Source organism: Ahaetulla prasina, chromosome 16 (genome assembly GCF_028640845.1).
Source record: "Ahaetulla prasina isolate Xishuangbanna chromosome 16, ASM2864084v1, whole genome shotgun sequence".
Taxonomy (NCBI): Eukaryota; Metazoa; Chordata; class Lepidosauria; order Squamata; family Colubridae; genus Ahaetulla; species Ahaetulla prasina.
In genome coordinates, this window is record NC_080554.1 from 12,489,263 (window position 1) to 12,516,456 (window position 27,194).

The following is a 27,194-nucleotide window of genomic DNA, read 5'->3' on the forward strand; positions in this document are numbered from 1 at the left end:
TATATAGGGTCATTTTCCCCCCAGAAGCCTTTTATTCCCTATTGTGTTCAGTTTGGATGTATCGGTTTTCTTCTTTTTTTTTGGTCATGTATTTTCATTCTTTAAAAGAAACTATTTGCTCTGTAGTTAATTTCGGTGCAGTCGTCTTGTTTAGGTTGGGGATTCCTGCTTTGTTCACTGAGTTTCAAGATAGAGTTGCTTCCAGACGCTTGACTTTTTCTTCTAATAATTCATTGAATTTACATTTCATACATAGACAGTTTGAGTCTTCTGTAGGCATCAGTTAAACATATGACATGTTTTCAAAGTCGCTATAATGTCAGTCTCTCATGTCCATGATTTTTGTTTGTTAAGTAATAATGTCTAAAACCCCATTTTCCCTGTTGCAAAGGGTCAATTTAAGATAGTTTACTAAAGTTCTGGACCCTGAGAACATTCAGCCCATCTTGGAAGCGGCCAACCAGGATGTCTTCTGGCCAGGCAGTAACCCCCCTGCTTCCTTCCCTCCATGTAGATGGATTACCACTAAGGACCACCCGTTGAGTGCAGTTTTTCAGCCAGTTAGAAATCCATCCATCCAACCCAGTCATGAGTTTCATCCCATCATGTTTTAGTAATAGCAATAACATCATATGTACCTTCGTGCATTAGTATTTCAAGTTCACCCTGTCTGTTGGGGGTATATGGGCATTTGTGTCCTTTATGGGGTCTTGGGTATGTTTCTTATACCTCCTACTTTGTATCTGGGTTTTCCATCCTTTCCATCCCTCCCTACCTCATTGTGTTTTTCCTTTTTTTTTCTTTTTTTTTCCTTTCTCTTTACTCCCTGCCTCCTCATGATTGGTAATCCAGTAGTTTTCTCTTGGCATCAGGTTCCATCCCCCCTCAACTTGCTAACTTCAAAATAAAGAACTTTTTCAGTCGTACATGCTAGGCATTTCAACTGGCTGAAATTGTACCTTTTCATAACAGATTTATCTGAGGTGTCAGACCTGCCCCAACCTGGTCCCTTAGGAAAGAAAGCCTCGACTTCATCGGAATGGAGCAAAAGGTGCCTCTGGTACAAACCAGCTCCAGGTTTCTCTGGTCTTCATCGTCTGTCATTTCCCATCAACAGATGCCCACAGAATCGTATTGTCCATTTGTCCAACTCCCCAATTCCCCTCCAGATAGCAGGACCTGACACCAGGGCTAGTTTGGCCTTCATTGTTCCGGGTGTGAAAGTGCTCCTCCCTGCCATTGTTTGATATAATCTATGTGAGTTTTTCAAATATCGATACCATGTAAGACCATCCCCAGACATCTGAAACTCTTTGTCCCTGAATGGCTTCCCTGAATGGTCCCCTTGTCTTCCAGCAGAAACCGCTACAAGAGACTCTCTTAAGTCCAGCAAAGCTTTGGGAGATACTAGCCAGATTCTCAGCATATAGGAGGAGAAGTACATCTAGGCCCAGGGACTGAGGCAGGGATAAGGAGGAGATGCTCAGCTGACCTGTTGAGTGGAGGGGCTCCTTAAAGGAGGTGGGGGTCCAAATACAGCCCTGTGAGAGTTTTCTGAAGAGGAGGGTTAGCATATTTCATACGATTGCTGAATGACAAAAACTGTTTGTACTGCCGTTTCCAAAATGGAATCAAATGGAGATTTAAAATCAACACAGGCTATATGCAGCAATTTTGTGTGTGCCATTTTGTTTTTATTTAGAAGGTTAGTCATCAATCAAACTCTACACCCAATGGATTATGCAAGGATACGTTGTGGATATTATTTAGTTCGGTCGGTTTCAACTAGTTTGACAGTAAATTGAGATTATCTGGTAAAAAGGTACCTTTACTTTTTGCTGCAACAGGTGGATTAGATCATTCACCTTGTCCTTCTCTGAAACTTGTGAAATAGTATTTGAGGGGCTCAAACCGGGGCCAATATTTATTGTGGTGGCCGACCGGAGCAGGTGGAAAAATTCTTGGTCTCTGTTTTGTGGCAACAATCTATTTTTATGAGAGGGACAAGGGGCTCGGGGGCTAAGACGCTGACCATCAGAAAGGTCGGTGAGTCAAATATAAATCGGGTAGCCAACCTTTTTATACCTACCACATTCTCTTTGAGAGCAGCTATGCAAAGCTGCCGGTTCTTCACAACAGCCGAGGACCTCTTCCGCTTGGAGCTCTAAGCTGCGGGGGGTGGGGGTGGCGGCTGCAACGCCGGCAGCTTCAGGGGGCTCCTTCCTTCAGTGGTTCATTTTCTTTTACCTCATCGAGGTGGCTGTGCCGACTGTGTCCTTAAAGGCTGTGCCACGCCTTTTGCTCTTTCTTGGGCGCAGAGAAAAGCGACCCTATGAAGGAACCAAGCCTGCTGCTCAACTTGGAAGTCGAGACGCTTCTTTTCCACTCAGCCGCTGGAGCAGGGCGCCAAAAAGACCTCCTATTGTGCTGCCACCATCTTTGCGCATGTGTAGCTTTCTTCTCACCGGCTGAAGGACTTTTTGGTGCTCTGTGGCCAGGCAGCTGAGAGGCTTCTTTGCCAACCAGGCGCTTCCCTGCTCTGGTCAGCTTACCGTTCGACGGACACGTCGAGTGGGCGAGCAAGCGGTGACCGAGGAACCGGTTCGGGAGCATGGCCAGGCTGCCCTTACTGCCGGTTCGGAGAACTAGTCCCTCAAGTTACTACCTATTCGACAGAACCGGTAGGAACCCACCACTGGCAGGGATGGGTTCCAATTTTTTTTACTGCCGGTTCTGTGGACATGGCTTATTTGGTGGGTGTGGCTTGGTCATGTGAGTGGGTGTGGCCAACTTGACACTCAGGGCAAGGTGGGGCGGCACCTTGCTGTGAGTGACATCAAGTTGGCCACGCCCACTCAGTCACATGACCGATGCTGCAGAGACAAGGCGATTTCTCCCGGGGGACAGCCAGAGCTCCGCCGCAGCTTCTTTTCCTCAGAGGAGCTGCCTCCAAGTCCTTGTGAAGGGACACACACACATCACAACACACCACAACAGACTCACACACAATGTAAAAGCAGCTGCACTTCACCCAAAATGGCCCCTGTAGCAGCAGGAACCTCACACAGCCGCAAAAAGCTCAAAAATTGGGGCTCCCCTTGAGATGCACTCGGAGGCTTCAGTTGGTCCAGAATGCAGCTGCGCGGGTGATAGAGGGAGTCTCACGTAGCTCCCATGTGACACCTCTCCTGCGCAGACTGCACTGGCTTCCTGTTGCCTTTCGGGTGCATTTCAAGGTTCTGGTTACCACCTTTAAAGCGCTCCATGGCTTGGGACCTGGGTACTTACGGGACCGCCTGCTGTTACCTCATGCCTCCCACCGACCCGTACGCTCCCACAGAGAGGGCCTTCTCAGGGTGCCGTCCGCCAGACAATGTCGGCTGGCGGCCCCCAGGGGAAGATCCTTCTCTGTGGGGGCGCCTACTCTTTGGAACGAACTTCCCCCTGGCTTACGTCAAGTGCCTGACCTTCGGACTTTTCGCTGCGAACTGAAAACATACTTGTTTGTTCGTGCGGGGCTTTCTTAAATTGTTCAGTTTATAATATTAAATTTTTTGTTTTAACTGGGGTTTTTTAGATTTTTTAACTATTTTAATTTCGGCCACACTGTGTAATAAGTTTTTTAATTTATTTTTAACTGTATATTGTCTCTTTTTACCTTGGCTGTACACCGCCCTGAGTCCTTCGGGAGAAGGGCGGTTTATAAATCTAACAAAATAAATAAATAAATAAAAATAAAAAATCAACTTTACACACACACAACACAACACAAATGACTCACATCCAAACCCACACAAAATGCCACATACAGCTTTGTGAGATTTTGTGCCTTTGTGTAGTTAGCGTGAAACACTACAGAAACACACCAAATCTCAGAAAGCTGCACAAATATTTTATTATTTTATTTATATTTTTTTAGATCAGAGGTCTGTTTATGGACTTCAACTCCCAGAGTTCCTCAGCCAGCAAAGCAGGCAGATTGAGTTGCTCACTGAGGAGATGGATTGCAGGCAGGGATATTCAGTTGCTAGCTGATGCAACTGATTGCACCAGCCGAAGGAAAGCGAGCCCGAAAGGAGCAGTAATTAGATAAAGTAATTAAAACTTTAAAACTTAAAACTCACTTATTCATCTGCGCTGGACTGGGTTAATTTTTAAATTTATGGGTTTTTTAATGGGTTTTTTATTATTTATCCTAAATTTTTAATCTCGGCCAATTGAATAAGTTTTTTAATTGTATTTTAATTGTATTTATATTGTAATATTATTGTGTATTTTTATCTGGCTGTGAACCGCCCTGAGTCCTTCGGGAGAAGGGCGGTATAAAAATTTAAATAATAAATAAATAAATAAATAAAGTAGGGAGGGGGCGATTGGGTGAGCCAGAGAAAAAAAAGATTTTAAAAGGCTCCTCTGACGATCCCAGCTGAAGTTGCCTAATCGCAGCCCAGAAGCTCTTAACTCAGCTGGGATCGCCAGAGGAGCCTTTTAAAACCTTTTGTTTTTACAACCTCTTTGGCCAGTCTCTGAGGCATGAACCAAGATAAGCAAATCTTCCGAAAGAAATCCAAATGGTTGTCTCCTACGACCACCCCTTCCCTTTCCTTCTCTCTATTCCCCAGCCAGGGAGGGGCCATTCAGCATCCACGTGTGCCTTTCTTCTCGAGTCGACTACTGGTCCTCAGTTGTTCTGTCCTAATGGCTCTGCACATACGTGCATCTGGAACAATCCCCAGCTGTTCTTCCCCACTGACTCCGAAGGCAGCTGGGAAATATCAGACGGCCCTGGTTCTATCTCTGCTTCCGATGCAGAGCATCCATCAGAGCCTTCCCCAGAGTACAGGACTGGCCCAAATTCCTCCCCAATCTCCTCATCACTCAAGTCTGTCACCAGCTCCGCTGACCGGCCACAACACAATGCTGGATTGTGAATCCTTTTTAAAAACTATTAATGAATGCTCTTTTACAGGGATCTGCATATTTTCTTGTAAAAGTGACATTTTTCCATTGGTCTTCCACTTTACATTCATATATAGGGTCATTTCCCCCCCTCCAGAAACCTTTTATTCCCTATTGTGTTCAATTTGGATGTATCGGTTTTCTTCTTTTTTTTGGTCATGTATTTTCATTTTTTAAAAGAAACTATTTGCTCTCTAGTTAATTTTGGTGTAGTCTTTTTGTTTAGGTTGGGGATTCCTGCTTTGTTCATTGAGTTTCAAGATAGAGTTGCTTCCAGACGCTTGACTTTTTCTTCTAATAATTCATTGAATTTACATTTCATTAATAATAATAATAATAATAATAATAATAATAATAATAATAATAATAATAATAATAATAATAATAATTTAATTTGTATACCGCCCTTCTCCCAAAGGACTCAGGGCGGTTTACAGCCAAGATAAAATACAATGGAAACACATACAATACTAAAAACAGACGTTAAAAAACTTATTAAATTTGGCCCAATCCTTAAAATAGACCGTTTGAGTTTTCTGTGGGAATCAGTTAAACATATGACTTGTTTTCAAAGTCACTATAATGTCAGTGTCTCATGTCCATGATTTTTGTTTGTTTGTTAAGTAATAAAAATGTCTAAAAACCTATTTTCCCTGTTGCAAAGGTTCAATTTAAGATAGTTTACTAAAGTTCTGGACGTTGGCACCAGTTCAGCCAACCAGGATGTCTTGTGGCCAGGCAGTGAACCTGCAAGGCAGGTCACAAAATTCCCAGATGTACTCGGCCACTCCTCTCCATCCCTGGCTGATGGTCTTGATGCAACCTCTAGCTTCATGGTTGGCCGGGTGGGGGGTCCTTGAATGAACTGCAGAGCACACCATGAAGGGGTTCAAGTTTCTCAGCTCCAGGGTATCATCATTGTGGAGAGTGTTTCTCCACTGTGAAGTGGCCCCTTCTAGGGCCACGCTGACACATCTCACTTTGGCACTTTCCGTGGTTCTTTCCAGACCATACTCCTACATGTGGCTCCAAACCGGGGCCAAGAGGAACCCTGTTAAATTTCATGCCCCCCAGTGGTGTCTAATGAGCCCTCCTCACCATTGCTATCCTGCGGGGGGGGGAGGGGGTTGAGCTGCCACCTCTGGTACTAGGGCCACAGTAGTTGCTGCTGCTGTGGGGCTGGCCCCAGTTCTCTCTTCGGTGGCAGATGTGGCTACCCTGTCAGCCAGTGTCGCTGGAGAGGGAATCTAAGTTTCTCATGCAACAATACAAAACCCTTCATTTCCCATCCCTCCCCCAGGGACAGCTGGGGGGGCGACCAGAGGAGGAGCAGAGGCGGAACCAGATGTGAGGTTGGGGTGGGGGAATCAAAGGAACGGCAGGGCTGGGGGGGGGGACCAGAGGAGGGGAAGGCATAAAACCTCCCCACATCTCAGAATGGTTCACTTTTGGCAAAGGGGCGGAGCCAAAGCAGGGGGAGGAGCCCAGGCAGGAGCAAACCCCAGATGCCGAAAGGCGATGCTGCAGTAGCCAGGCGGGATCACACAGCAGGCCAACCAATGGGATGGCACTGTAGGCTCCCTCATGCAAATGCGCTCCACAGGCCAATCCCTGCACAGGACCAGGAGGAGCTCGGCCAAAAAAAAAAAAAAAAAGGGGTGGGGGAAACAACGTAGAGGCTGGGCTGTTGAGGGCCTCCCCCTCAGAAGGGAATTTGGGTGGGTCAGGATCGGGGCGGGTTTCAAAACCCGTTGCTACCAGTTTGTTTGCGAGCACTCGCGCATGGCACTTCTGCCATGGTTCGCCTGAACGGGAAGCAACCCACCACTGGGCGGGATGGAGCGGGGAGCTCAAGGAAAGGAAGGGTGAGGGGCATTGTGGGGAGGCTGGGGGCGTCTCATGACCCTCCATGGACATGAAAGAATTCAGAGAGACCCCTGAAAGGGGCTGGGAGAGGCGGAGGCTTCAACCTTCCTCCCCAGGGGGGCGGGCCTGGGACTCCCCTCAGGGGAAGGGGAGAAACTCCGCTGCTCCTCTTCCTCCTTCGTCCCTTCAGGACGGCGGCCAGGCCCATCGGAGGAAGCGCCGCCTGAGAGGAGAGGAAAATCACATAAATGTTTGGAGCGTGGAAAGCGTTTCGGTCATTTCATCATTCACACAGGAGAAAAAAACCATATAAATGCCAGGAGTGTGGAAAGTTTTACTGTGGGCGGGAAACCTCCATAGACATCAAAGAATCCACATAGGAGAAAAACCATATAAATCTAGGTCTCCTCAGCAAAATAACCCAGATATTTAACCCTCCTTTTGCGGTGGCTGGATGGACGCAGTGGCTCGGTGGCTAAGACGCTGAGCTTGTCGATTGAAAGGTCAGCAGTTCAGTGGTTTGAATCTCTAGTGCCGCGTAACGGGGTGAGCTCCCGTTCCTTGTCCCAGCTTCAACCTAGCAGTTCGAAAGCATGTTAAAAAAGCAAGTAGAAAAAGAGGGACCACCTTTGGTGGGAAGGCAAAGTGCGCCTTTGGCGTTGAGTCATGCCGGCCACATGACCACGGAGATGTCTTTGGACAGCGCTGGCTCTTCGGCTTTGAAACGGAGATGAGCACCGCCCCCTAGAGTCGGAATGACTAGCATGCATGTGCAGGGGAACCTTTACCTGCCCATGTTGCTCATAAATCAAAAGAAGTTGGAACTCAGCTGCATCAAAACTTTAGACGTCCCCTGAAAAATTCTCCCTTTATCCCTCCAGGTAACAGACAAGTTCAGGTACCTTCGGTATCTGTGTTCTCGCTTCCAGAGGAATGTTCCCAGTAAACTTCAGAATCGGCAAAGCATGCCGTGGGGTACCCCAAGATTCTGTCTTAGGCCCACTATTCTTCAGCAGCTTCATAAGCAATTTAAGATGAGAAGAGGAACTCATCAAATTTGGAGATGACACCAAGTTGTCAGGAATAGCCAACACTTTAGGGCAGGGGTCTCCAACCTTGGTGACTTTCTGCAAAGCTGGCTGGGGAATTCTGGAAGTTGAAGTCTTCCAGGCAGGGGTGAAATGTAAAACTTGTTATTACTGGTTCTGTGGGCGTGGCCTGGGGGGTAATATGACTGGGTGTGTGTGGCCAACCTTTTTTTTTTTAATTTCTTCTACCACCTCTTTGGCCGAAGAGGTTGTTATAAAATGCTTTTAAAAGTAAAACAAAAACAAAAACTCTGATGATTGCGCAGCTCAGCTGGGCATGGGGAGGAGCAGGGATTTTTCTACTGGTTCTCCGAACCACCCGCCGCCATCGCTACCGGATCAGGCGATCCAGTCCGAACCAGAAGCATTTCACCCCTGCCTCCAGGCTTAAAGTTGCTATGGTTGGAGACCCCTGCTTTAAGGGATCTTCCTATTTGGGGGCTATCTGAAGACATTCTCAGTCCTAAAGGTGGTGGGATCCTAGATCAGAAGCGGTCTTAGAGATGATCTCATCTAACCGCTGCCTGGGTGACAATCCAACATTCCTGAATCACTGATAGATGTACGTCCAGACACCCACGAGGCCTCTCCCACTTCCCAGGACAGCCGATGCCGCTAGTGAACTGCTATTGCCATAGGAATGATAATCCCAAGTCTGTCAAAATCCATGTAATTTAAACCATTTTTTCTTTTCCCACCTTCTGGATCGAAAAGACAAGAAATCAAACACTAAGCCAAGCCACAATGAGGGCGCAGTAGAACCATGTTAACTGCATGGATTGATGGGTTTGGTTTAGTTGTGTTTGCTTCTCCCAAGGCCTAGTGAGACTGAGCTCCACAATCAACCCAGCTGAGAATGGGATCTCCAGCCTGGATGGCCTCACATAGGACTCTTGCTCCATGGTGGAACAGGCAACTCCTTCCTCGCTTGAAAGCGTGTGTAAACACGTGTGTGGTGCAGCTATGTGCACATACAAGGCCTCACTCACATCTCCTCTGCCAGAAGAAGAATATACAATCACATTCAATGGCTAGACTTCCTCCTGTGCAGCTGGGGAAAAAAACATTTCCCAAGAAACGACAATCTTGCAATCCACAAGATTGGAAAAAACTCAACTGAAGGATCACTCCAAAGTGTCCCTTCAAATAAAGGTCTAGCTTAGGGAAGTCCCCCCCCCCCAGTTGATTGAAGATGCCTGTTCTGATCACTCTGGATCTTCTTCTCCTCCTCCTTTGCTCAGCCGTTCCAGCAATTGGGGGTCTTCAACTAAGAGCTCGAGAGCGTCTTCGCCTGCCACTCGCCTCACTTTCTCTCCTTTGGCTGCAAGGATTTCCTCAATGTTCCTAATTGAGGAAGAAAATTGTGTTACGAAGAAGGTGGGAAGCATTAGCTGTAACCGAAAGAAAAGCCTTGCTTCATGCACACAATAGCTGCCTCTAATGTGAAATTGTAAGCAAGAAAATACCCCAGCTATCAATGATTGCAGAGGCCATCTTTCCAATAGAAAAAGCAAGCAGAACCTATTTTTCCTCTTTGTCTTAATTACATGAAGGCTATCTTATAGATGTCCTGTTTCGTTTATCTCTTTCATAACACTGTACTTCCAGCCTTCACTTGTTCAGATAGAGTAGTAAAAGCCAACAATCATCTTTTAATGACCCCATAATCCCTTGCGGGGTGGAGTCTGGGCAACTAAATGGAGCTAGCAGAGTGTTTTAACGGCCGGATGTCCTGCATTTCCTGTCGCCAATGCAGAATTTTGTTCAGCAGATATATTCTCGGTGTGCCCAGAGAGAAATATCTGTCTCTACCTAGCATTGAACTCACCGCCTCCTAGTTTCTGTGGGATTTTGGTCACAGAAGGAATTTTCCTTGGTGTTCATTCTGCAAGCCAAAACAATAAATGAAGATTTGTGGATTACGAATTCTGGTGCGTCCATTGTGTTAGTTCTGAATTGTTCCCAGGAACTAATTCCACTTCGGCAGCTGAAGCAACAAATCCTCAAGAACCAAATGCTTACCTCTTTCCATCTAAATCAGAGAACCAGCCCAAGTTATCGGCAATCACATGATGGTTCTTGCACCCTAAGCATTTCACTATCACCACTCCATGATGATAAGCCACCTTGGAAATAGTTTTCGCAGACCGTGTCTTGCATACGTGAAATAGAAACCAGGATCCTCTCAGGGAAGTTTCAAAGAGGTTCTCTGGGATATCTGCCCATTTATTTTATTACATTTGGAGAAAAGCCCAACTCCCAGAGACTCTGAGTGGCTTACAAAAGAGAGAAATAAAACAGAAAAGAATATGTACAAAACACTTATTGTATTGAAAATGAAATCTTCCCCCCGCCCCGGCTCAACCAACGGCCTAACTGGCCAGCCCAGGAGCAAAGATTTGTGCACCTTTGTCGGGTGAGCCATGCAATTCTTGGGGTGATGCTGTTACAGGGGGGACATGTCTGCAGCTCTCTTGGGAACAACATCTAAGCAATCAGCCATCATTGCTTTTGCCATTTGCCTTTCCAATTCCAGCCCCTGCCATGCTCCTAGGGCTAAACGGGCTGGACCTCAATTAACCTTTCCCCAGATCAAATGTTCAGTCAGCTGAGCAGACAAATCATGGTCAAACTCAACACCTTGTATCTTCACAAACAACGTCCAGGCATTTTCTGTGCAGCAACACAGGTTGACCTGGTCCTTAAAAAAAAACAACTTTCCAGTGCTAGACAGCATCTCTTGCATTTCCTGGTTGTCTCCCATCCAAGCACCAATTAATGCTGTTTCCAGATCAGCCAAGGTTGTCGAGATACAGACGGAGAGTCATCTGGCTGGAGAAGGTCCCCAGTTGGAATTTTCAGGCGAGTCCATGCAATAAGCGTCACAGGCAAGGGAAGCCCCCGCACATTTGCACAGGCTGCTCAGTTTGGCTAATAGTCCAGGGGTCTGCAAACTTGGCTCTTTTAAGACTTGTGGACTTCAACTCCCAGAGTTCCTCAGCCAGCTTTACTGTGGGAGCAAAGCAACTCTGGGAGTTGAAGTCCAGAAGTTTTAAAAGAGCCAAGTTTGCAGACCCCTGGGCTAGTCTATGCCAGGATAAATTGGCTTGCACTGGGGTCTGGATGGGCAAACCCAGGAGTGGGGAAGCAGGTCCTGTGAACAAGGCGTCGGGGTGCACTGGTTCCTCCTTCAGTTCGTTCTAAGCTAGGTGACCCCCCCCCCGTTCATCTCTTCCCTTTCCCAGCTGACGGCACAGGGTACAAATGATGCCCGCAGCCTCGCGCTGTTCCGCCAGCTGCCAAAATGGCGCTCTCGACCTCCGTCCCTCCTTGTTCCCCAGCTGCCAAGATGAGTAACAGAGTTGGAAGGGACTGTGGAGGTCATCTAGTCGAACCCCTATCACCCAGGAGACCTATACTAGGGATTCGGAAGTTCCTACATACGTCTGAAAACACCTTGAGGACCTCACTGGGTTCCAGCATCAGATCACCTCAGGTATTTACTGCAAAAACAAAAACAGGCAAATGATGTCAAATCTTAAAAGTTGCTCTTTTGGTGAGATGGGGGGGTGGACATAAAAGTTGAAAAACTTATGGAGTTGCTGGCTCAGGATCCCCTCCCAGCCGAGGAGAAGCTGCAATGCAAGAGAGCCGCAGGACCAGGAACCCCTCCAGCCTTTGGGGCCCAGGATTTCAGGAGGAAAAGCCCCCCAACCCAAGGCGGTGGGGGTCCTCCAGCTCTTCAGGGGAGGGGGGCAGAGCTGGGGGGGCTGCCAGGGCCCCAACCTCCCGAGGGGCGACGTAGGGAAAGCTTCTCCTTCCGGGAGGCTTCGGCCTCAGGGGGTCAGCAGAGGCCTCAGGGGGCCACATATTCGGGGGGGTCCTGGAGGGGATTCCCCCCCTGCAGATGGGCAAAGGGGGCTTTGGGGGGGTCAGGAGCTGCAGGGAGGAGCCTGGCCGGAGCCCCCCAGGAGGAAGCGGAGCCCCTTCAGCCCCGCCTGCCTGCGTCCCCCAAGCCCCCCCCCGCCTTGCCGAGGGAAGGACCCTGGATGGGGGAGGGGAGGGAGGGGGAGGGTCGCAACCCCACAAAGGCCTCCGACCTCCGCCTGCCTGAATCCGGGGCGGGGGGGCGGGAGAACAGCGGACCCCCAAATTCAAGGGGAGCCCCCCGCCTCAGCTCCGCCCGGGACCAGAACAACCCTCGGAACCGCGCAGGCGCCCTCTGGCTCTTTGGGGAAAGGCGGACGCCGATTGGTCGCTCTGGGGAGGGCGGGGATTGGCAGGAAGATTCCTTGGGGCGGTTCCTCTACAGGAAGAGGCGGAACTTCTGGATAAAAAAGGCTGCGAAGCCTCCACTTCCGGAAACGAAACGGGCAACAGAGAAGCTTCCTGTATCGGCGACAGAAAAGCCCGGATGATGCAGGTTTGGCGCAGGGAATGCTGGGAGTTGCAGTCCAGGAGGGTCTCTTTCGGGTCCGCTTGAGGCGGAGGCTTCGACCTCGGCCTCCCCTGCGGGGAAGGGGACGCAGCCGTGACCCGCCTCTCTCTTTCTCTCCCCTGCAGGAGGACGGAGGAGCCCGGCGGGGGAAGGAAGGAAGCGCCGCCCGAGAGGAGGAGGAGGAGAGCGGGCCCCGCGGAGCAGCCCTGCCCGGTCCCGGCGCGGCTTCCCCGGGAGACGGCGGGGAAAGGCCGGGGGGCTCCGGGGCTGCCGGAGGGATGAGCCCAGGGGGAGCCCGGGAAAGGCGGCTGCCTGGAGGGCGATGCGGGGAGGAGGAAACGGGCGGAGACCCCGAGACGGTCCTGGAGGGCGGAGGCTCCTTCGGAAGACCCGGGAGGCCCCCAAGGATCCAGGAGGGAGGAAAGGAACATCAGTGCCCAGAATGTGGAAAATCCTTCAAAAAAAATGGAGATCTTCAAAGGCATCTAAGGATCCACTCAGGAGAAAAACCTTATAAATGCTTTGAGTGTGGAAAGAGCTTCTGTTACAGGAGCAGCCATGATAGACATCAAAGGATCCACTCAGGAGAAAAACCTCATAAATGCCTTGAATGTGGAAAAAGCTTCAGTCAGAGCAGCAGCCTTTATAGACATCAAAGGATCCACTTGGGAGAGAACCTGAATAAATGCCTGGAGGATGGATGGGCCTTCGGAAAATGCGAGACTCCCCAAAGGATTCAGGAGGGAGGGAGGGAATTTCAGTCCCCAGAATGTGGAAAATCCTTCAAAAGAAATGGAAATCTTCAAAGGCATATAAGGATCCATTCAGGAGAAAAATCTCATAAATGCCTTGAATGTGGAAAGAGTTTCAATCGGAGCAGCAGCCTTTATAGACATCAAAGGATCCACTTGGGAGAGAACCTGAATAAATGCCTGGAGGATGGACGGGCCTTCGGAAGATGCGGGAATTCCCAAAGAATCCAGGAGGGAAGAAAGGAATATCAGTGCCCAGAATGTGGAAAATCCTTCAAAAGAAATGGAGATCTTCAAAGGCATCGAAGGATCCATTCAGGAGAAAAACCTCATAAATGCCTTGAATGTGGAAAGAGTTTCAGTCGGATGGGAAACCTTTATGTACATCAAAGGATCCATTTGGGAGAGAACCTGAATAAATGCCTGGAGGACGGAGGGGCTTTCGGAAGATACTGGAATTCCCAAAGGATTCAGGAGGGAGGGAGGGAATTTCAGTGCCCAGAATGTGAAAAATCCTTCAGAACAAATGCCCATCTTAAAAGCCATCTAAGGATCCACTCAGGAGAAAAGCCTTATAAATGCTTTGAGTGTGGAAAGAGCTTCAGTCAGAGGAGCACCCGTGATAGACATCAAAGAAGCCACACCGGAGAAAAACCATATAAATGCCTGGAGTGTGGAAAGAGTTTCACTTATAGAGCCAACTATAAGAGACATCAAAGGATCCACTCAGGAGAAAAACCTTATAAATGCTTTGAGTGTGGAAAGAGCTTCAATCGGAGCAGCCACCTTTATGGACATCAAAGGATCCACTCGGGAGAAAAACCATATAAATGCCTGGAGTGTGGAAAGAGTTTCAGTCATAGGACCAGCTATAAGAGACATCAAAGGATCCACTCGAGAGAAAAACCTCATAAATGCTTTGAGTGTGGAAAGAGCTTCAGTCGGAGCAGCACCCTTTATAAACATCTAAGGATCCACTTGGGAGAGAAGCCAAATAAATGCCTGGAAGGCGGAGGGTCCTTTCGAAGACCCAGGAGGCCCCGAAGGATTCAGGAGGGAGGAAAGGAATATCAGTGCCTGGAATGTGGAAAATTGTTCAAAAGAAACCACCATCTTCAGAGCCATCTAAGGATCCACTCAGGAGAAAAACCTCATAAATGCCTAGAATGTGGAAAGAGCTTCAGTCAAAGAAGCAACCTTTATATACATCAAAGGATCCACTCAGGAGAGAAACCTCATAAATGCCTGGAATGTGGAAAGAACTTCGGTCAAAGCAGCAACCTTTATATACATCAAAGGATCCACTCAGGAGAGAAACCTCATAAATGCCTGGAATGTGGAAAGAACTTCGGTCAAAGCAGCAACCTTTATAGACATCAAAGGATCCATTTTGGAGAGAACGGGAATAAATGCCTGCAGGACGGACGGGCTTTCAGAAGATGCAGGAGGCCCCGAAGGATCCAGGAGGGAGGAAAGGAATATCAGTGCCCAAAAATCCTTCAAAACAAGTGACTATCTTAAAAGCCATCTGAGGATCCACTCAGGAGAAAAACCTTATAAATGCTTTGAGTGTGGAAAGAGCTTCAGTCACTGACTCCGAAGGCAGCTGGGAAATATCAGACGGCCCTGGTTCTATCTCTGTTTCCGATGCAGAGCATCCATCAGAGCCTTCCCCAGAGTTCAGGAGTGGCCCAAATTCCTCCCCAACCTCCTCATCGTCCGAGTCTGCCGCCGGCTCTGCCGACCGCTGGCATCACAGCACAATGCTGGATTGTGACTCCTTTTTAAAAACTACTAATGAATGCTCTTTTATGGGGGTCTGCATATTTTCTTGTAAATTGAGATGTAAATTGGTCTTCCGCTTTACGTTCATATATAGGGTCATTTCCCCCCCAGAAACCTTTTATTCCCCATTGGGAAATAATAATATTGGTTTTCTTCTCTTTTTTTTGGTCATGTATTTTCATTCTTCAAAAGAAACTATTTGCTCTCTAGATAATTTTGGTGTAGTCGTCTTGTTTAGGTTGGGGATTCCTGCTTTGTTCATTGAGTTTCAAGATAGAGTTGCTTCCAGATGCTTGACTTTTTCTTCTAGTAATTCATTGAATTTACATTTCATACATAGACAGTTTGAGTCTTCTGTAGGCATCAGTTAAACATATGACATGTTTTCAAAATCGCTATAATGTCAGTCTCTCAGGTCCATGATTTTTGTTTGTTTGTTAAGTAATAAAAATGTCTAAAAACCCATTTTCCCTGTTGCAAAGGGTCAATTTAAGATAGTTTACTAAAGTTCTTGACCCTGACAACATTCAGCCCATCTTGGAAGCAGCCAACCAGGATGTCTTCTGGCCAGGCAGTAACCCCCCTGCTTCCTTCCCTCCGTGTAGATGGATTACCACTAAGGACCACCCGTTGAGTGCAGTTTGTCAGCCAGTTAGAAATCCATCCATCCAACCCAGTCATGAGTTTCATCCCACCATGTTTTAGTAATAGCAACAACATCATATGTACCTTCGTGCATTAGTATTTCAAGTTCACCCTGTCTGTTGGGGGTATATGGGCATTTGTGTCCTTTATGGGGTCTTGGGTATGTTTCTTATACCTCCTACTTTGTATCTGGGTTTTCCATCCTTTCCATCCCTCCCTACTTCACTGTGTTTTTCCTTTTTTTTTTCTTTTTCTTTCTCTTTACTCCCTGCCTCCTCATGATTGGTAATCCAGTAGTTTTCTCTTGGCATCAGGTTCTATCCCCCCTCAACTTGCTAACTTCAAAATAAAGAACTTTTTCAATCGTACATGCTAGGCATTTCAACTGGCTGAAATTGTACCTTTTCACAACAGATTGATGTGATTCCTTTTCCCATGCAAATGTTCTCCTTTTAACACAATGCCCTTTTCCATGGTTATGCTTAATATTATGGGATGTTTTACTGTCCATGTCTCTGATGTAACTGAGCAGGATTTCTTCCATCCAATTAATTGTTTTCTACTTTTCCTGCTGTATGGAGTGTAAAATGAAACCTGAGTCTGTCCTTCACTCCTTTTTTCATTAAGAGAAACTTCTTTTGCTAGATTACTGTAAAGGTGCCCTTGAATGATCTGCCAGCTCTGTGCCTAATTCAAACAAGTGTGCCGTGGCAGAATCCAGGTGTCAGACCTGCCCCAATCTGGTCCCTTAGGAAAGAAAGACCCTCGACTTCATTGGAATGGAGCAAAAGGGGCCTCTGGTACAAACCAGCTCCAGGTTTCTCTGGTCTTCATAGCCTGTCATTTCCCATCAACAGAATCGTATTGTCCATTTGTCCATCTCCCCAATGCCCCTCCAGACAGCAGGACCTGACACCAGGGCTAGTTTGTCTTCCTGCAGAAACCGCTGCAAGAGACTCTCTTAAGTCCAGCAAAGCTTTGGGAGATACTAGCCAGATTCTCAGAATATAGGAGGAGAAGTACATCTAGGCCCAGGGACTGAGGCAGGGGTAAGGAGGAGATGCTCAGCTGACCTGTTGAGTGGAGGGGCTCCTTAAAGGAGGTGGGGATCCAAATACAGCCCTGTGAGAGTTTTCTGAAGAGGAGGGTTAGCATATTTCATACGATTGCTGAATGACAAAAACTGTTTGTACTGCCGTTTCCAAAATGGAATCAAATGGAAATTTAAAATCAACACAGGCTATATGCAGCAATTTTGTGTGTGCCATTTTGTTTTTATTTAGAAGGTTAGTCATCAATCAAACTCTACACCCAATGGATTATGCAAGAATACGTTGTGGATGTCATTTAGTTTGGTCAGTTTCAACTAGTTTGACAGTAAATTGAGATTACTTGGTAAAAAGGTACCTTTACTTTTTCCTGCAACAGGTGGATAAGATCATTCACCTTGTGCTTCTCTGAAACTTGTGAAATAGTATTTGAGGGGCTCAAACTGGGGCCAATATTAATCGTGGTGGCCGACCGGAGCAGGTGGAAAAATTGTTGGTCTCTGTTTTGTGGCAACAATCTATTGTTATGAGAGGGACAAGGGGCTCGGGGGCTAAGACGCTGACCATCAGAAAGATCGGTGATTCAAATCTAAATCGGGTAGCCAGCCTTTTTATACCTACCACATTCTCTTTGAGAGCAGCTATGCAAAGCTGCCGGTTCTTCACAACAGCCGAGGACCTCTTCCGCTTGGAGCTCTAAGCTGCGGGGGGTGGGGGTGGCGGCTGCAACGCCGGCAGCTTCAGGGGGCTCCTTCCTTCAGTGGTTCATTTTCTTTTACCTCATCGAGGTGGCTGTGCCGACTGTGTCCTTAAAGGCTGTGCCACGCCTTTTGCTCTTTCTTGGGCGCAGAGAAAAGTGACCCTATGAAGGAACCAAGCCTGCTGCTCAACTTGGAAGCCGAGAGGCTTCTTTTCCACTCAGCCGCTGGAGCAGGGCGCCAAAAAGATCTCCTGTTGCTGCCACCATCTTTGCGCATGCGTAGCTTTCTTCTCACCGGCTGAAGGACTTTTTGGTGCTCTGTGGCCAGGCAGCTGAAAGGCTTCTTTACCAGCCGGCCGCTTCCCTGCTCTGGTCAGTTGGAGCCTCCGGGTGTCCTTCAAGGGGAGCCCCATGTAGAGAGCGTTACAGTAGTCCAGGCGGGATGTGACGAGGGCATGAGTGACCATGCACAATGAATCCCGGTCTGAAGGGGCGCAACTGGCGGATCAGGCGTACCTGATAAAAGGCTCCCCTGGCGACGGCCGTCATATGTTCCTCGAATGACAGCCGAGCATCCAGGAGAACACCCAAGTTGCGGACTCTCTCCATAGGGGCCAATGATTCGGCTGCAACAGTCAGCGATGGAACCAGCTGACTGTACTGGGACGAAGGTATCCACAGCCACTCAGTCTTGGAGGGATTGAGTCTGAGCCCGTTCCTCCCCATCCAAACCTGTACAGCTTCCAAACACCAGGACATCACTTCAACGGCCTCATTGGGGTGGTCAGGGGTGGAAATGTACAGCTGCGTGTCATCAGCGTACTGATGATATTGCACCCCAAAATGATCTCCCCCAGCAGCTTCATATAAATGTTGAACAGGAGAGGCGAGACAACCGACCCCTGTGGCACCCCACACGTGAGGTGCCTCGCGGTCGACCTCTGCCCACCTGCCAACACCGTCTGCGATCGATCAGAGAGATAGGAGGAGAACCACCGAAAAACGGTGCCCCCCACTCCCAATCTCTCCAATCGTCGCAGCAGGATACCATGGTCAATGGTATGGAAAGCCACTGAGAGGCCTAATAGGACCAGGATAGAGGAGCAGCCCCTATCCCGAGCCCTCCAGAGATCATCCACCAACGCGATTAAAGCCGTCTCCGTGCTGTACCCAGGTCAGAAGCCGGACTGGAACGGATCTAAATAGACAGTTTCCTCCAGGTACTGAGGAAGCTGTCATGCCACCACACTAATAATAATAATAATAATAATAATAATAATAATAATAATAATAATAATAATAATAATAATAATAATAATAATAATAATAATATTTTAATTTTTATACCGCCCTTCTCCCGAAGGACTCAGGGCGGTGAACAGCCAAGTAAAAACAATGCAATATATTACAATAAAAAACTATTTTAAAAACTTATTCAATGTGGCCTAAATTTGAATATAAAATACATAATACAAAATAAACCCCATTTAAAAATGAATTAAAAACCCCTATCAAGCCAGTCCTGCTCGGAAGAATAGGTACGTCTTCAGCTCGTGGCAAAAAGTCCGGAGGTCAGGAAGTTGTCGAAGTCCTGGGGGAAGCTCGTTCCAGAGGGTAGGTGCCCCCACAGAGAAGGCTCTACCCCTGGGGGTCGCCAGCCGACACTGTTTGGCCGACGGCACCCTGAGGAGACCCTCTCTATGGGAGCGTACCAGTCGGTGGGAGGCATGTGGTAGCAGAAGGCGGTCCCGAAGACACTCTCAACAACCTTCGTCAAAAAACAAAGGTTGGAGACAGGATGGTAATTTGATAAAACAGCTGGATCCAGGGAAGGCTTTTTGAGGAGGGGCCTCACCACCGCCTCCTTCAAGGCAGACGGGAAGACACCCTCCCTCAAAGAAGCATTAACAATTCCCTGTAGCCAGCCTCGCATAACCTCCTGTGCGGCCAGTACCAACCAGGAGGGACACGGGTCCAATAAACATTATTAGGCCTGTATTGAAAAATTTAAGTCCTCCGGGGTTTCATCCCATCGGGTCTCAGTAATGGCAGCCATGTCATCTTTGCTGTCGTGTTCTGGGACTTCAGGTTCCCTCTGTTTATTCTCCACACTTTGGGTGTTCATGTCATCTCATCCTTTTTTATTCTCCCTGTGTTTCCTCCTCACATCTGCATTAGTCCCGGAAGGTTGAGAAAATGATTTCGAAAGAACTTTGCTCACAAAAAGTTGATTCAACAACTTTATTTTTTCTCTCTACTCCAAGATCTCTGTACTTTTGAATTAGTTTGGCAGCTCTTTTGACTTTTCAGACGGAAGGGAAACAATCAAATCTCTTCGCTTCCTTTCCCCACCTGCCTTTTCCACAAATCACACTACAAAAACAATAAATTAGCGATACATTCAGGTATACCAGCCAAGATGATCCCCGCAACAGCTTTTCTTCTTCTGCTCTGCCCCAGGCTGGAGGAAGGGATGGGCCTGGCCTTCTCCACCAGCTGACCTTCCCCTCTGCAGCAGAGAAGTGGAGTGGGGCTTTGGTCTCCCGGCACGGAGACCCTTAACTGTGGCACGAAGGAAAGGGTGGGGCTGTTTGTCCCAGCAGCCACCATGCCTCCCTCCCTGCCCACGGACTCCGAGGAGACAGGCTTTCCGGTTGTGGCTATGCCCGGAAGGGGGATTTGGGACCCCTGGAACCCTCTCGGAGTCAGGGCACCACTGGACGCTTTGTAGGATGCGATCAAAGATGCTTTTGCGGAAGAGACAATTTATTTGGGATATTCTCAGCCAGGAAGGTGCACAATCCCCCACCTGGGTCCTTCCATTAATCTAGCTGGCTGTTGGATGGACGGAATGGAGAAAGGGAAGCAGAGCCAGCCCTTCACTGTAGTTGCCAGGGTTTCTGAGCTGCTGCAGTTGGGTTCCCATGACCACAAGTGATGGGTTTCTCCTCCCTCCTCCTCCACCAGGAGCCCGGACCCCCTTGCTCAAGAAACAGGTCGCATGAAGACCCCTTTTCCTCCTGACGGTGGAGGGTCCCTCATATGTTGGTTGGTTGGGGGGGGGGGAAGGCACTCTTAAAACGTGGCTGGCTGGGTTCCCTGAGTGTTGCACATAGCCCGGATTGCTTCCCATTGAGGCCTTTGGGCCGCACACATTAGGCAAAGGCTTCCTTGGTCTGGTCCACGTCTAGGATGGTGGGCTTGCCTTATCCCTTCTCAACCTTTTATGTGGTCTTGGTCTGCAGTTCAGGACACTTCTAGGCGGCAGCAAAGAGACCAGGCTAGAAAGAGGATTGGAAACACACTGGAGACCTTGGCGTTTCTTGAGAGGTTTTCCAATTTTTCTGAGAAAAGGCAAAAGGATCAGGGGTTGGGGAGCACCTATTCCAACCAACACTTTTTATGAAAAGGCTTTCAGGATTTCTTTGTTTGGGGGGGGGGAGGGCACCACAGATTGTCTCTTCAAAAGGCAGCAGTTTTGAAAGTACCACACAAGTAGAGAAACCAGGAGAAAAGATCCAAGTCAAATGCCCAGGGGAATGGCAGCAAACTTTGACTAATTACAGCTGCTAATTAAATTGAGGATTAACCTCTAAACCAACAGTTCACGATAAGCAAAATAAAAAAGATAACTCCTCTACCTTCAAGGAAACCAGATTACAAGAGGGCCAGAATCTGGCTAAAAACTTTATTGTTTTGCCTGAAAATCCTTCAATGGGTTATTAAGAGGGGGATCACTGCAAATATATTATTTTTGTGAAGGCGCCAACAGCTATAGAGGTAGCCCACATTTAACCGTTTGTAACGGCAGTCCTGAATGAGGGGACATAACCCGTCCCTGAAGTTATGGGCATTGCCAAGGCCCCTGTGGCCACGTAATGAAAATTCTCTTTCTCTTGCCATTTTTTGTTCCATCATCCCAAGTGAGCTTCTTCCATTATTTCTCCTCAGGTGCAGGTGCATTCCTTTGCCTGAATCCCAAAATATTGGTAGATGCTGCGAAGTTTAAGGACAGAGAGAGGGAGAAATTATCTCAAATTTTGAACTTCCTTGAACAGGCATCGTTTCTCATACAGCAACCCAGGACAGAGAACAAAATCCTGTCTCCCTTGAACAACTTCTGCCAAAACAAAATACTGCATAGCTTAATGATGCTGAACCCCCAAAGCACATGACCCTCTTTTGGCCAAGTTCCAAATGTTGAGGGATCCAGCAGTTTAAAGAGACCCAGAAAGAAACCAACTGGGATCCTATGAAAATTGCACTATTTTTCCAACAAGGAGGTATTGATTTCTATGAAAAAATTCCCCAGCAGGGACCTTCTCATCCTTAGGTCCTCTTAAAGTGGAGATGGGCTGCTTTTGGGCATGAATTCCGAATTCTTATATCTGGGAACAAGGATTGTCCTGGACCAAATAGAGGCCGTGTAGCTGCTATTTCAAGAGAGACTTGGGAGTCACAGAGAGGGAGTTTATTTATTTATTTGGATCCTGCCTTGATTATTTTCCCAGGGAAACACATCCAAGACAAAAAGGAGCAAAGGTGTCCCTCAGGGTTGCCTCTCTGAGCCCCCCTCCCTTCTAGCAACGACACCTTCCTCCTCTTTTCCCTCAACAACAACCCTGTGAGGTGGGCTGCCCCGAACTTGAACTCAGGCTTTCTTGCTTTCTACCCCGGTGCCTCAATCACTGGGCCAAACTGGCTGCAATTTATAAGCTGCTAGAAAGTCCCAGAAGAGCCCCTGACCTCCCCCCGCCGCAATACGGAGGAACCCGCCCCCATCTCCGCGCTCCCCACCGCGCAGGCGCCATCTGGGTGATTGAAGGAGATCGGACGCCGATTGGGATTTCTGGAGACGGCGGCGATTGGCAGACGGACCCCTTGGGGCGGTCCCTCCGAAGGAAGAGGCGGAGCTTCTGGAAAAGAGGGCGTGAAGCCTCCACTTCCTGAAGGAAAACGGGCACCGACGGAAGCTCCTGAATCGGCGACAGAGAATCCCAAAGGATGCAGGTTTGGTGCAGGGAATGCTGGGAGTCGCAGTCCAGCAGGGCCCCTCTCGGAGATGGCAGGCCTGGGAGCCCAAGGCCTAGTTTTGCGGGCGGGGAGGGAGACGGAGCGCTGGGAAGGAGGAGGCCGTGTCCGCCTCGAGCATGTCCGGAAGGCCCGTGAGAGGCGGAGGCTTCGGCCTGGGCCTCCCCTGCGGGGAAGGGGACGCAGCCGTGATCCGCCTCTCTCTCTCCCCTGCAGGAGGACGGAGGAGCCCGGCGGGGGAAGGAAGGAAGCGCCGCCCGAGAGGAGGAGGAGGAAACGGGCGGAGACCCCGAGACGGTCCTGGAGGGCGGAGGCTCCTTCCGAAGACCCGGGAGGCCCCAAAGGATCCAGGAGGGAGGAAAGGAACATGAGTGCCTGGAATGCGGAAAATCCTTCAGAACAAATAGACGTCTTCAAAGGCATCGAGGGATCCACTCTGGAGAAAAACCTTATAAATGCTTTGAGTGTGGAAAGAGCTTCAGACAGAGCAGCCATCTTTATGAACATCAAATGATCCACACGGGAGAAAAGCCACATAAATGCCTGGAGTGTGGAAAGAGTTTCAGTAGGAGAACCACTCTGTATATACATCAAAGGATTCACACTGAAGAAAAACCACATAAATGCCTGGAGTGTGGAAAGAGCTTCAATCAGTTGGGAAATCTTTATAAACATCGAAAGATTCACACGGAAGAAAAATCATACGAATGCTCAGAATGTGAAAAATGTTTCAGAAAAAACGAGCACCTTCAAAAGCATCAAATGATCCACACAGGAGAAAAGCCTTATAAGTGCCTGGAGTGTGGAAAGAGCTTCAGTTGGAGCAGCAACCTTTATGTACATCAAAGGATCCACTCAGGAGAGAAACCTCATAAATGTGTAGAATGTGGAAAGAGCTTCAGTCATTCCGGAAAGCTTTATAAACATCAAAGGATCCATTCCAGAAAGAAACTCAATAAATGCCTAGAGTGTGGAAAGAGGTTCAGTAGTAGAAACACTCTGTATATACATCGAAGGATTCATACTGGAGAAAAACCACATAAATGCCTGGAGTGTGGAAAGAGCTTCAATCATTTGGGAAACCTTTATAAACATCAAACGATTCACACGGAAGAAAAACCACATAAATGCCTGGAGTGTGGAAAGAGTTTCAGTAGGAGAGACACTCTGTATATACATCAAAGGATTCACACTGGAGAAAAACCACATAAATGCCTGGAGTGTGGAAAGAGCTTCGGTAGGAGAGGAACTCTGTATAGACATCAAAGGATTCACACTGAAGAAAAACCACATAAATGCCTGGAGTGTGGAAAGAGCTTCAATCATTTGGGAAACCTTTATAAACATCAAACGATTCACACGGAAGAAAAACCACATAAATGCCTGGAGTGTGGAAAGCGTTTCAGTAGGAGAAACACTCTGTATATACATCAAAGGATTCATACTGGAGAAAAACCACATAAATGCCTGGAGTGTGGAAAGAGTTTCAGTAGGAGAGACACTCTGTATAGACATCAAAGGATTCACACTGAAGAAAAACCACATAAATGCCTGGAGCTTCAAAGAGCTTCAATCTGAGACGAAAACTTTCATTGCATCAAACAATCCATTCAGGAGAAAAACCACATAAATGCCTGGAGTGTGGAAAGAGCTATACCAAGCGTAGAGGCCTCCCTCGACACCAGAGAATTCACGTGTGAGAAAAATGATAACCATACATAAGTGTGAGAATCTCAGGAATTGAATTGAATTGCATATTTAATTTGGCCAAGTGTGAATAGACACGCTAGGAATTTGTCTCGAGTGCACAAGCTCTCAATGTACATACAAAGCAACAGAATAATGATATTCATAATTATAATAATTCCACTATGAGGATTGAATAAAGATAATAAGGGTAAATAATAGCTGCCAAATAAGGGACTTTCTCAGGCTGAATAATAAAGGACTTTTTCAATTGTACATGCTGCATGTTTCAACTGATCTAAATTGTATCTTTTCACCACAGATGTGACTCATGCCATTTCCCATGTTGAACGTTCTCTTTTTAATCCAATGCTCATTTTAGTGGCTATTCTTCATATTATGGGATGTTACTTTCCATAACCATTTGTCTGAAATGATATAATGTTGGACTAGAAGACTTCCTAGGTCCCTTCCAACTCTACTATTCTAATTATTCTAATTCCAATTATTCTATTAATACCTATCCCCTATTTGCTATCCTATCCTTGCCTGCAAGGTAGATTTAGCAGCAAGAGAGCAAATGGTTCAAAAATCGCCCCCCCCATCCCTTGGCTGAATGATGGCTTGAACCCAGACCTTCGCCCCAAGGCCAAAGCGTTAACCCTAAAAGAGTTCTACGCTCAAGCCGCAGAACGTGAAGGCCTGCGCAATGAGAGAAACCCTAATTTAAGGCTTCGTCATTAATTTAAAATGACACATTAACCCTTTTAATTAGCCTATTTTTTTTTAATTTACATTTATATCCGCCCTTTTCCGAAGACTCAGGGCAGCTTACAGTGTATAAGGCAATTGTCTCATTCTATTTGTATATTTACAAAGTCAACTTATTGCCCCTGGGTCCTCATTTTGGGTCCTCATTTTGCCTACCTTATAAAGGATGGAAGGCTGAGTCAACCTTGGGCCGGGCTTGAACCTGCAGTAATTGCAGGCTACTGTGTTCTAATAACAGGCTCCTTACAGCCTGAGCTATCCACGGCCCCTTTATAAAGTTTAATAAAGTTTAGACTATGCCACTTTATAAAGTTTAAGGCGGCTTGTTTTTCCCTTCTTGACTTAAGGCTCTTTATTTGGTATGTGAGAATTTTCTTTTTCAGCAATTACACAGTAGAGGATTCCGAGTGTCTTTGAATGCATCTGCAACTTTCAAGAAAGACAAAACCCAGCTGGAAAGACTAACGTAACCCATAAATTTGTTCTTTCTGGGATGTTACCTAGAATAAACGTTTTCTATTGTTTAAACTTCACAAGTAATCAGTGTATTTTATTGTTTCATTTGTTTCTGTACCCTCTTAAAAACATGAATAAACGTTTTTGCTTTGCTTGAATTACTTGATGAGCCGTATTTTCAGGTGGGCCAAGAAAGCCATTTGCAAAGACAAAAGTCTCCAATTCAGGAATTCAAGTTCTTTTCAGCGCCATCTCAAACCTGGTGCCTGACTTTGGGGATTGAGACATGATTTCAAACGATCAACCATTAGCTAGTTTGTTAGCTGGGAAGTAATGAAACGTGCAACACATCTCCCTCCTCTTCCCCCCCCAACAACAACCCTGTGAGGTGGGCTGGACCGAAAGTGGGGCTTGAACTCGGGGTCTCTTGCTTTCTACCCCGGTGCCTTCACCATGAGACCAGAAAGGCTCCCCCTTTATAAGCTGCTATAAGGTCGCAGCCTCAGAAGAGCCCCCCTCAATACGGAGGGGGGAGGAGACCCGACCCCCGCCCCACCTCCGCGGAGGACCGTAACAACTGTCGGCACCGCGCAGGCGCCATCTGGGTGTTTGAGGAAGAAGTACGCTGATTGGTCGGAATGGCGGCGACTGGCAGGTAGACTCCTTGGGGCGGTCTCTCCGGAGGAAGAGGCGGAACTTCTGGAGGAAAAAAATGGCGGGAAGCCTCCACTTCCGGAAACAAAATCGGACAACGAGGGAAGCTGCCTGAATCGGCGACAAAAAAGCCCGGATGATGCGGGTTTGACGCAGGGAATGCTGGGAATTGCAGTCCGGGAGGGTCTGGGAGCCCGAGGCCTAGTCTGGCGTGCCGGGGGTGGAGTGGGACGGAGCGCTGGGAAGGAGGAGGCCCTGTCCGCTTCGAGCATGTGCGGAAGGCCCGTGAGAGGCGGGAGGTTGTCGGCCTAAAATCGTCCCCGATTGCCCGAAGGATTGCCTCCCTGCGTGGCGTTTTCCGGCGTTTTTCCCCCCTCAGTTCTCTGAAGCGATTTGCAGGAAAGGAGGAGGAGGAGGAGGAGGGCATGAGGCTCTGCGAATTTCTTTGGGCAATCGGGAAGGAAAAAGCGCGCTGCCTCCCCGATGCCATTCTCAATGGACATGCAAGATGATTCTAGGTCTCGGGGAAATCTTACAGGCGAGGCTGATGGCCGGTATTTGGACTCTCTTGACAACCTCCTGCTAGAAATACCCTGCCAAGTCTCTTGTAGAAAAGTATTGGTGGAATCCCATTTGCCCTTGTAAAGTCCATTTATTCATATGTCTAAGCTCATAACTGCCAATCAAGAGACTTAAACAGAGTAAAAGAGCATTTAATCTTGATCAAGCTTAAATAGTTAGCTGTTCCAAACGTATTCAAGATACATGCAGGGAAGAACTACGAATTCATGACAGAAGGCCATGTTCTCTTATACACAAAAAGTCATAAATCCTCAACTCTGGCATCTGCGTATTCTGGAATCTGGTTTGTGTATCTCCCATAGTAAAAGTCAGTCAATGTAATCTAACTCTAGGGAGTGTTGTCTTTTGTCTTCTTAATTACCACTTGATTTCCTGGAGGATGACATATGAATTCTCAGCCAGAGTGGGGTGGAGAGAGATCAAATGATGGACTCTGAAAATTTCCAGAAACTGTCATTGGGATGAGGTTTCAATAACAATTGAGGAATTTAGTCAGTGTGACCTCAATAACCATCCATGATGGCATATTTATGTTCTAACCACAAAAGGGCACAATATGTATATGTCAGTGTTATACAAACAAGAGACCAATCAGGTATACAAGACATCAAATATCATTAGCAAGTTTTCTACTAATCCTAATTCTAATATTTCAGTATATATGTTCCCTTCACCCTTTTCTAGAAATGTGGTGGTCTCTCATGAAATTTATTTATTTATTTATTATTTAAA

General features: G+C 47.5%; 2 protein-coding genes and 1 long non-coding RNA gene across 5 annotated transcripts in view; 2 read left to right on the top strand and 1 right to left on the bottom strand.

The window, feature by feature from the left end:
- The window catches only part of LOC131186293 (zinc finger protein 883-like), a 26,570-nt gene extending 11,522 nt beyond the window's left edge, over positions 1-15,048 (top strand). Inside the window, exons 1-2 of one of the 2 annotated variants that reach the window (XM_058159734.1) lie at positions 12,295-12,336; positions 12,477-15,048. In XM_058159734.1, coding sequence (XP_058015717.1) covers positions 12,328-12,336; positions 12,477-14,615 — 2,148 coding nt within the window. In that variant the 5' untranslated portion in view covers positions 12,295-12,327 and the 3' untranslated portion in view covers positions 14,616-15,048. Of the gene's footprint in view, positions 1-12,294; positions 12,337-12,476 lie in introns of those variants that run through there. The other variant, XM_058159735.1, reaches the window with a different exon arrangement.
- On the bottom strand, positions 9,118-12,196 carry LOC131186303 (uncharacterized). Of its 2 annotated transcripts, XR_009152337.1 has the most exons (4): positions 12,014-12,196; positions 11,358-11,416; positions 9,742-10,189; positions 9,118-9,257 (listed from the first exon to the last, which is right to left on the bottom strand). It is a non-coding gene; the product is annotated as an uncharacterized LOC131186303 (long non-coding RNA). The 2 variants fall into 2 exon arrangements; XR_009152336.1 differs by lacking the exon at positions 12,014-12,196 and having other exon boundaries at positions 11,358-11,992.
- A 7,063-nt stretch (positions 15,049-22,111) lies between the features above and the next one.
- On the top strand, positions 22,112-26,487 carry LOC131186299 (zinc finger protein 664-like). The gene is made up of 2 exons (XM_058159742.1): positions 22,112-22,292; positions 22,530-26,487. The coding sequence occupies exons 1-2, from the start codon at positions 22,287-22,289 to the stop codon at positions 23,889-23,891; spliced, it is 1,368 nt and encodes a 455-aa protein (XP_058015725.1). The 5' UTR covers positions 22,112-22,286; the 3' UTR covers positions 23,892-26,487.
- The last annotated feature ends 707 nt before the right edge of the window (positions 26,488-27,194 follow it).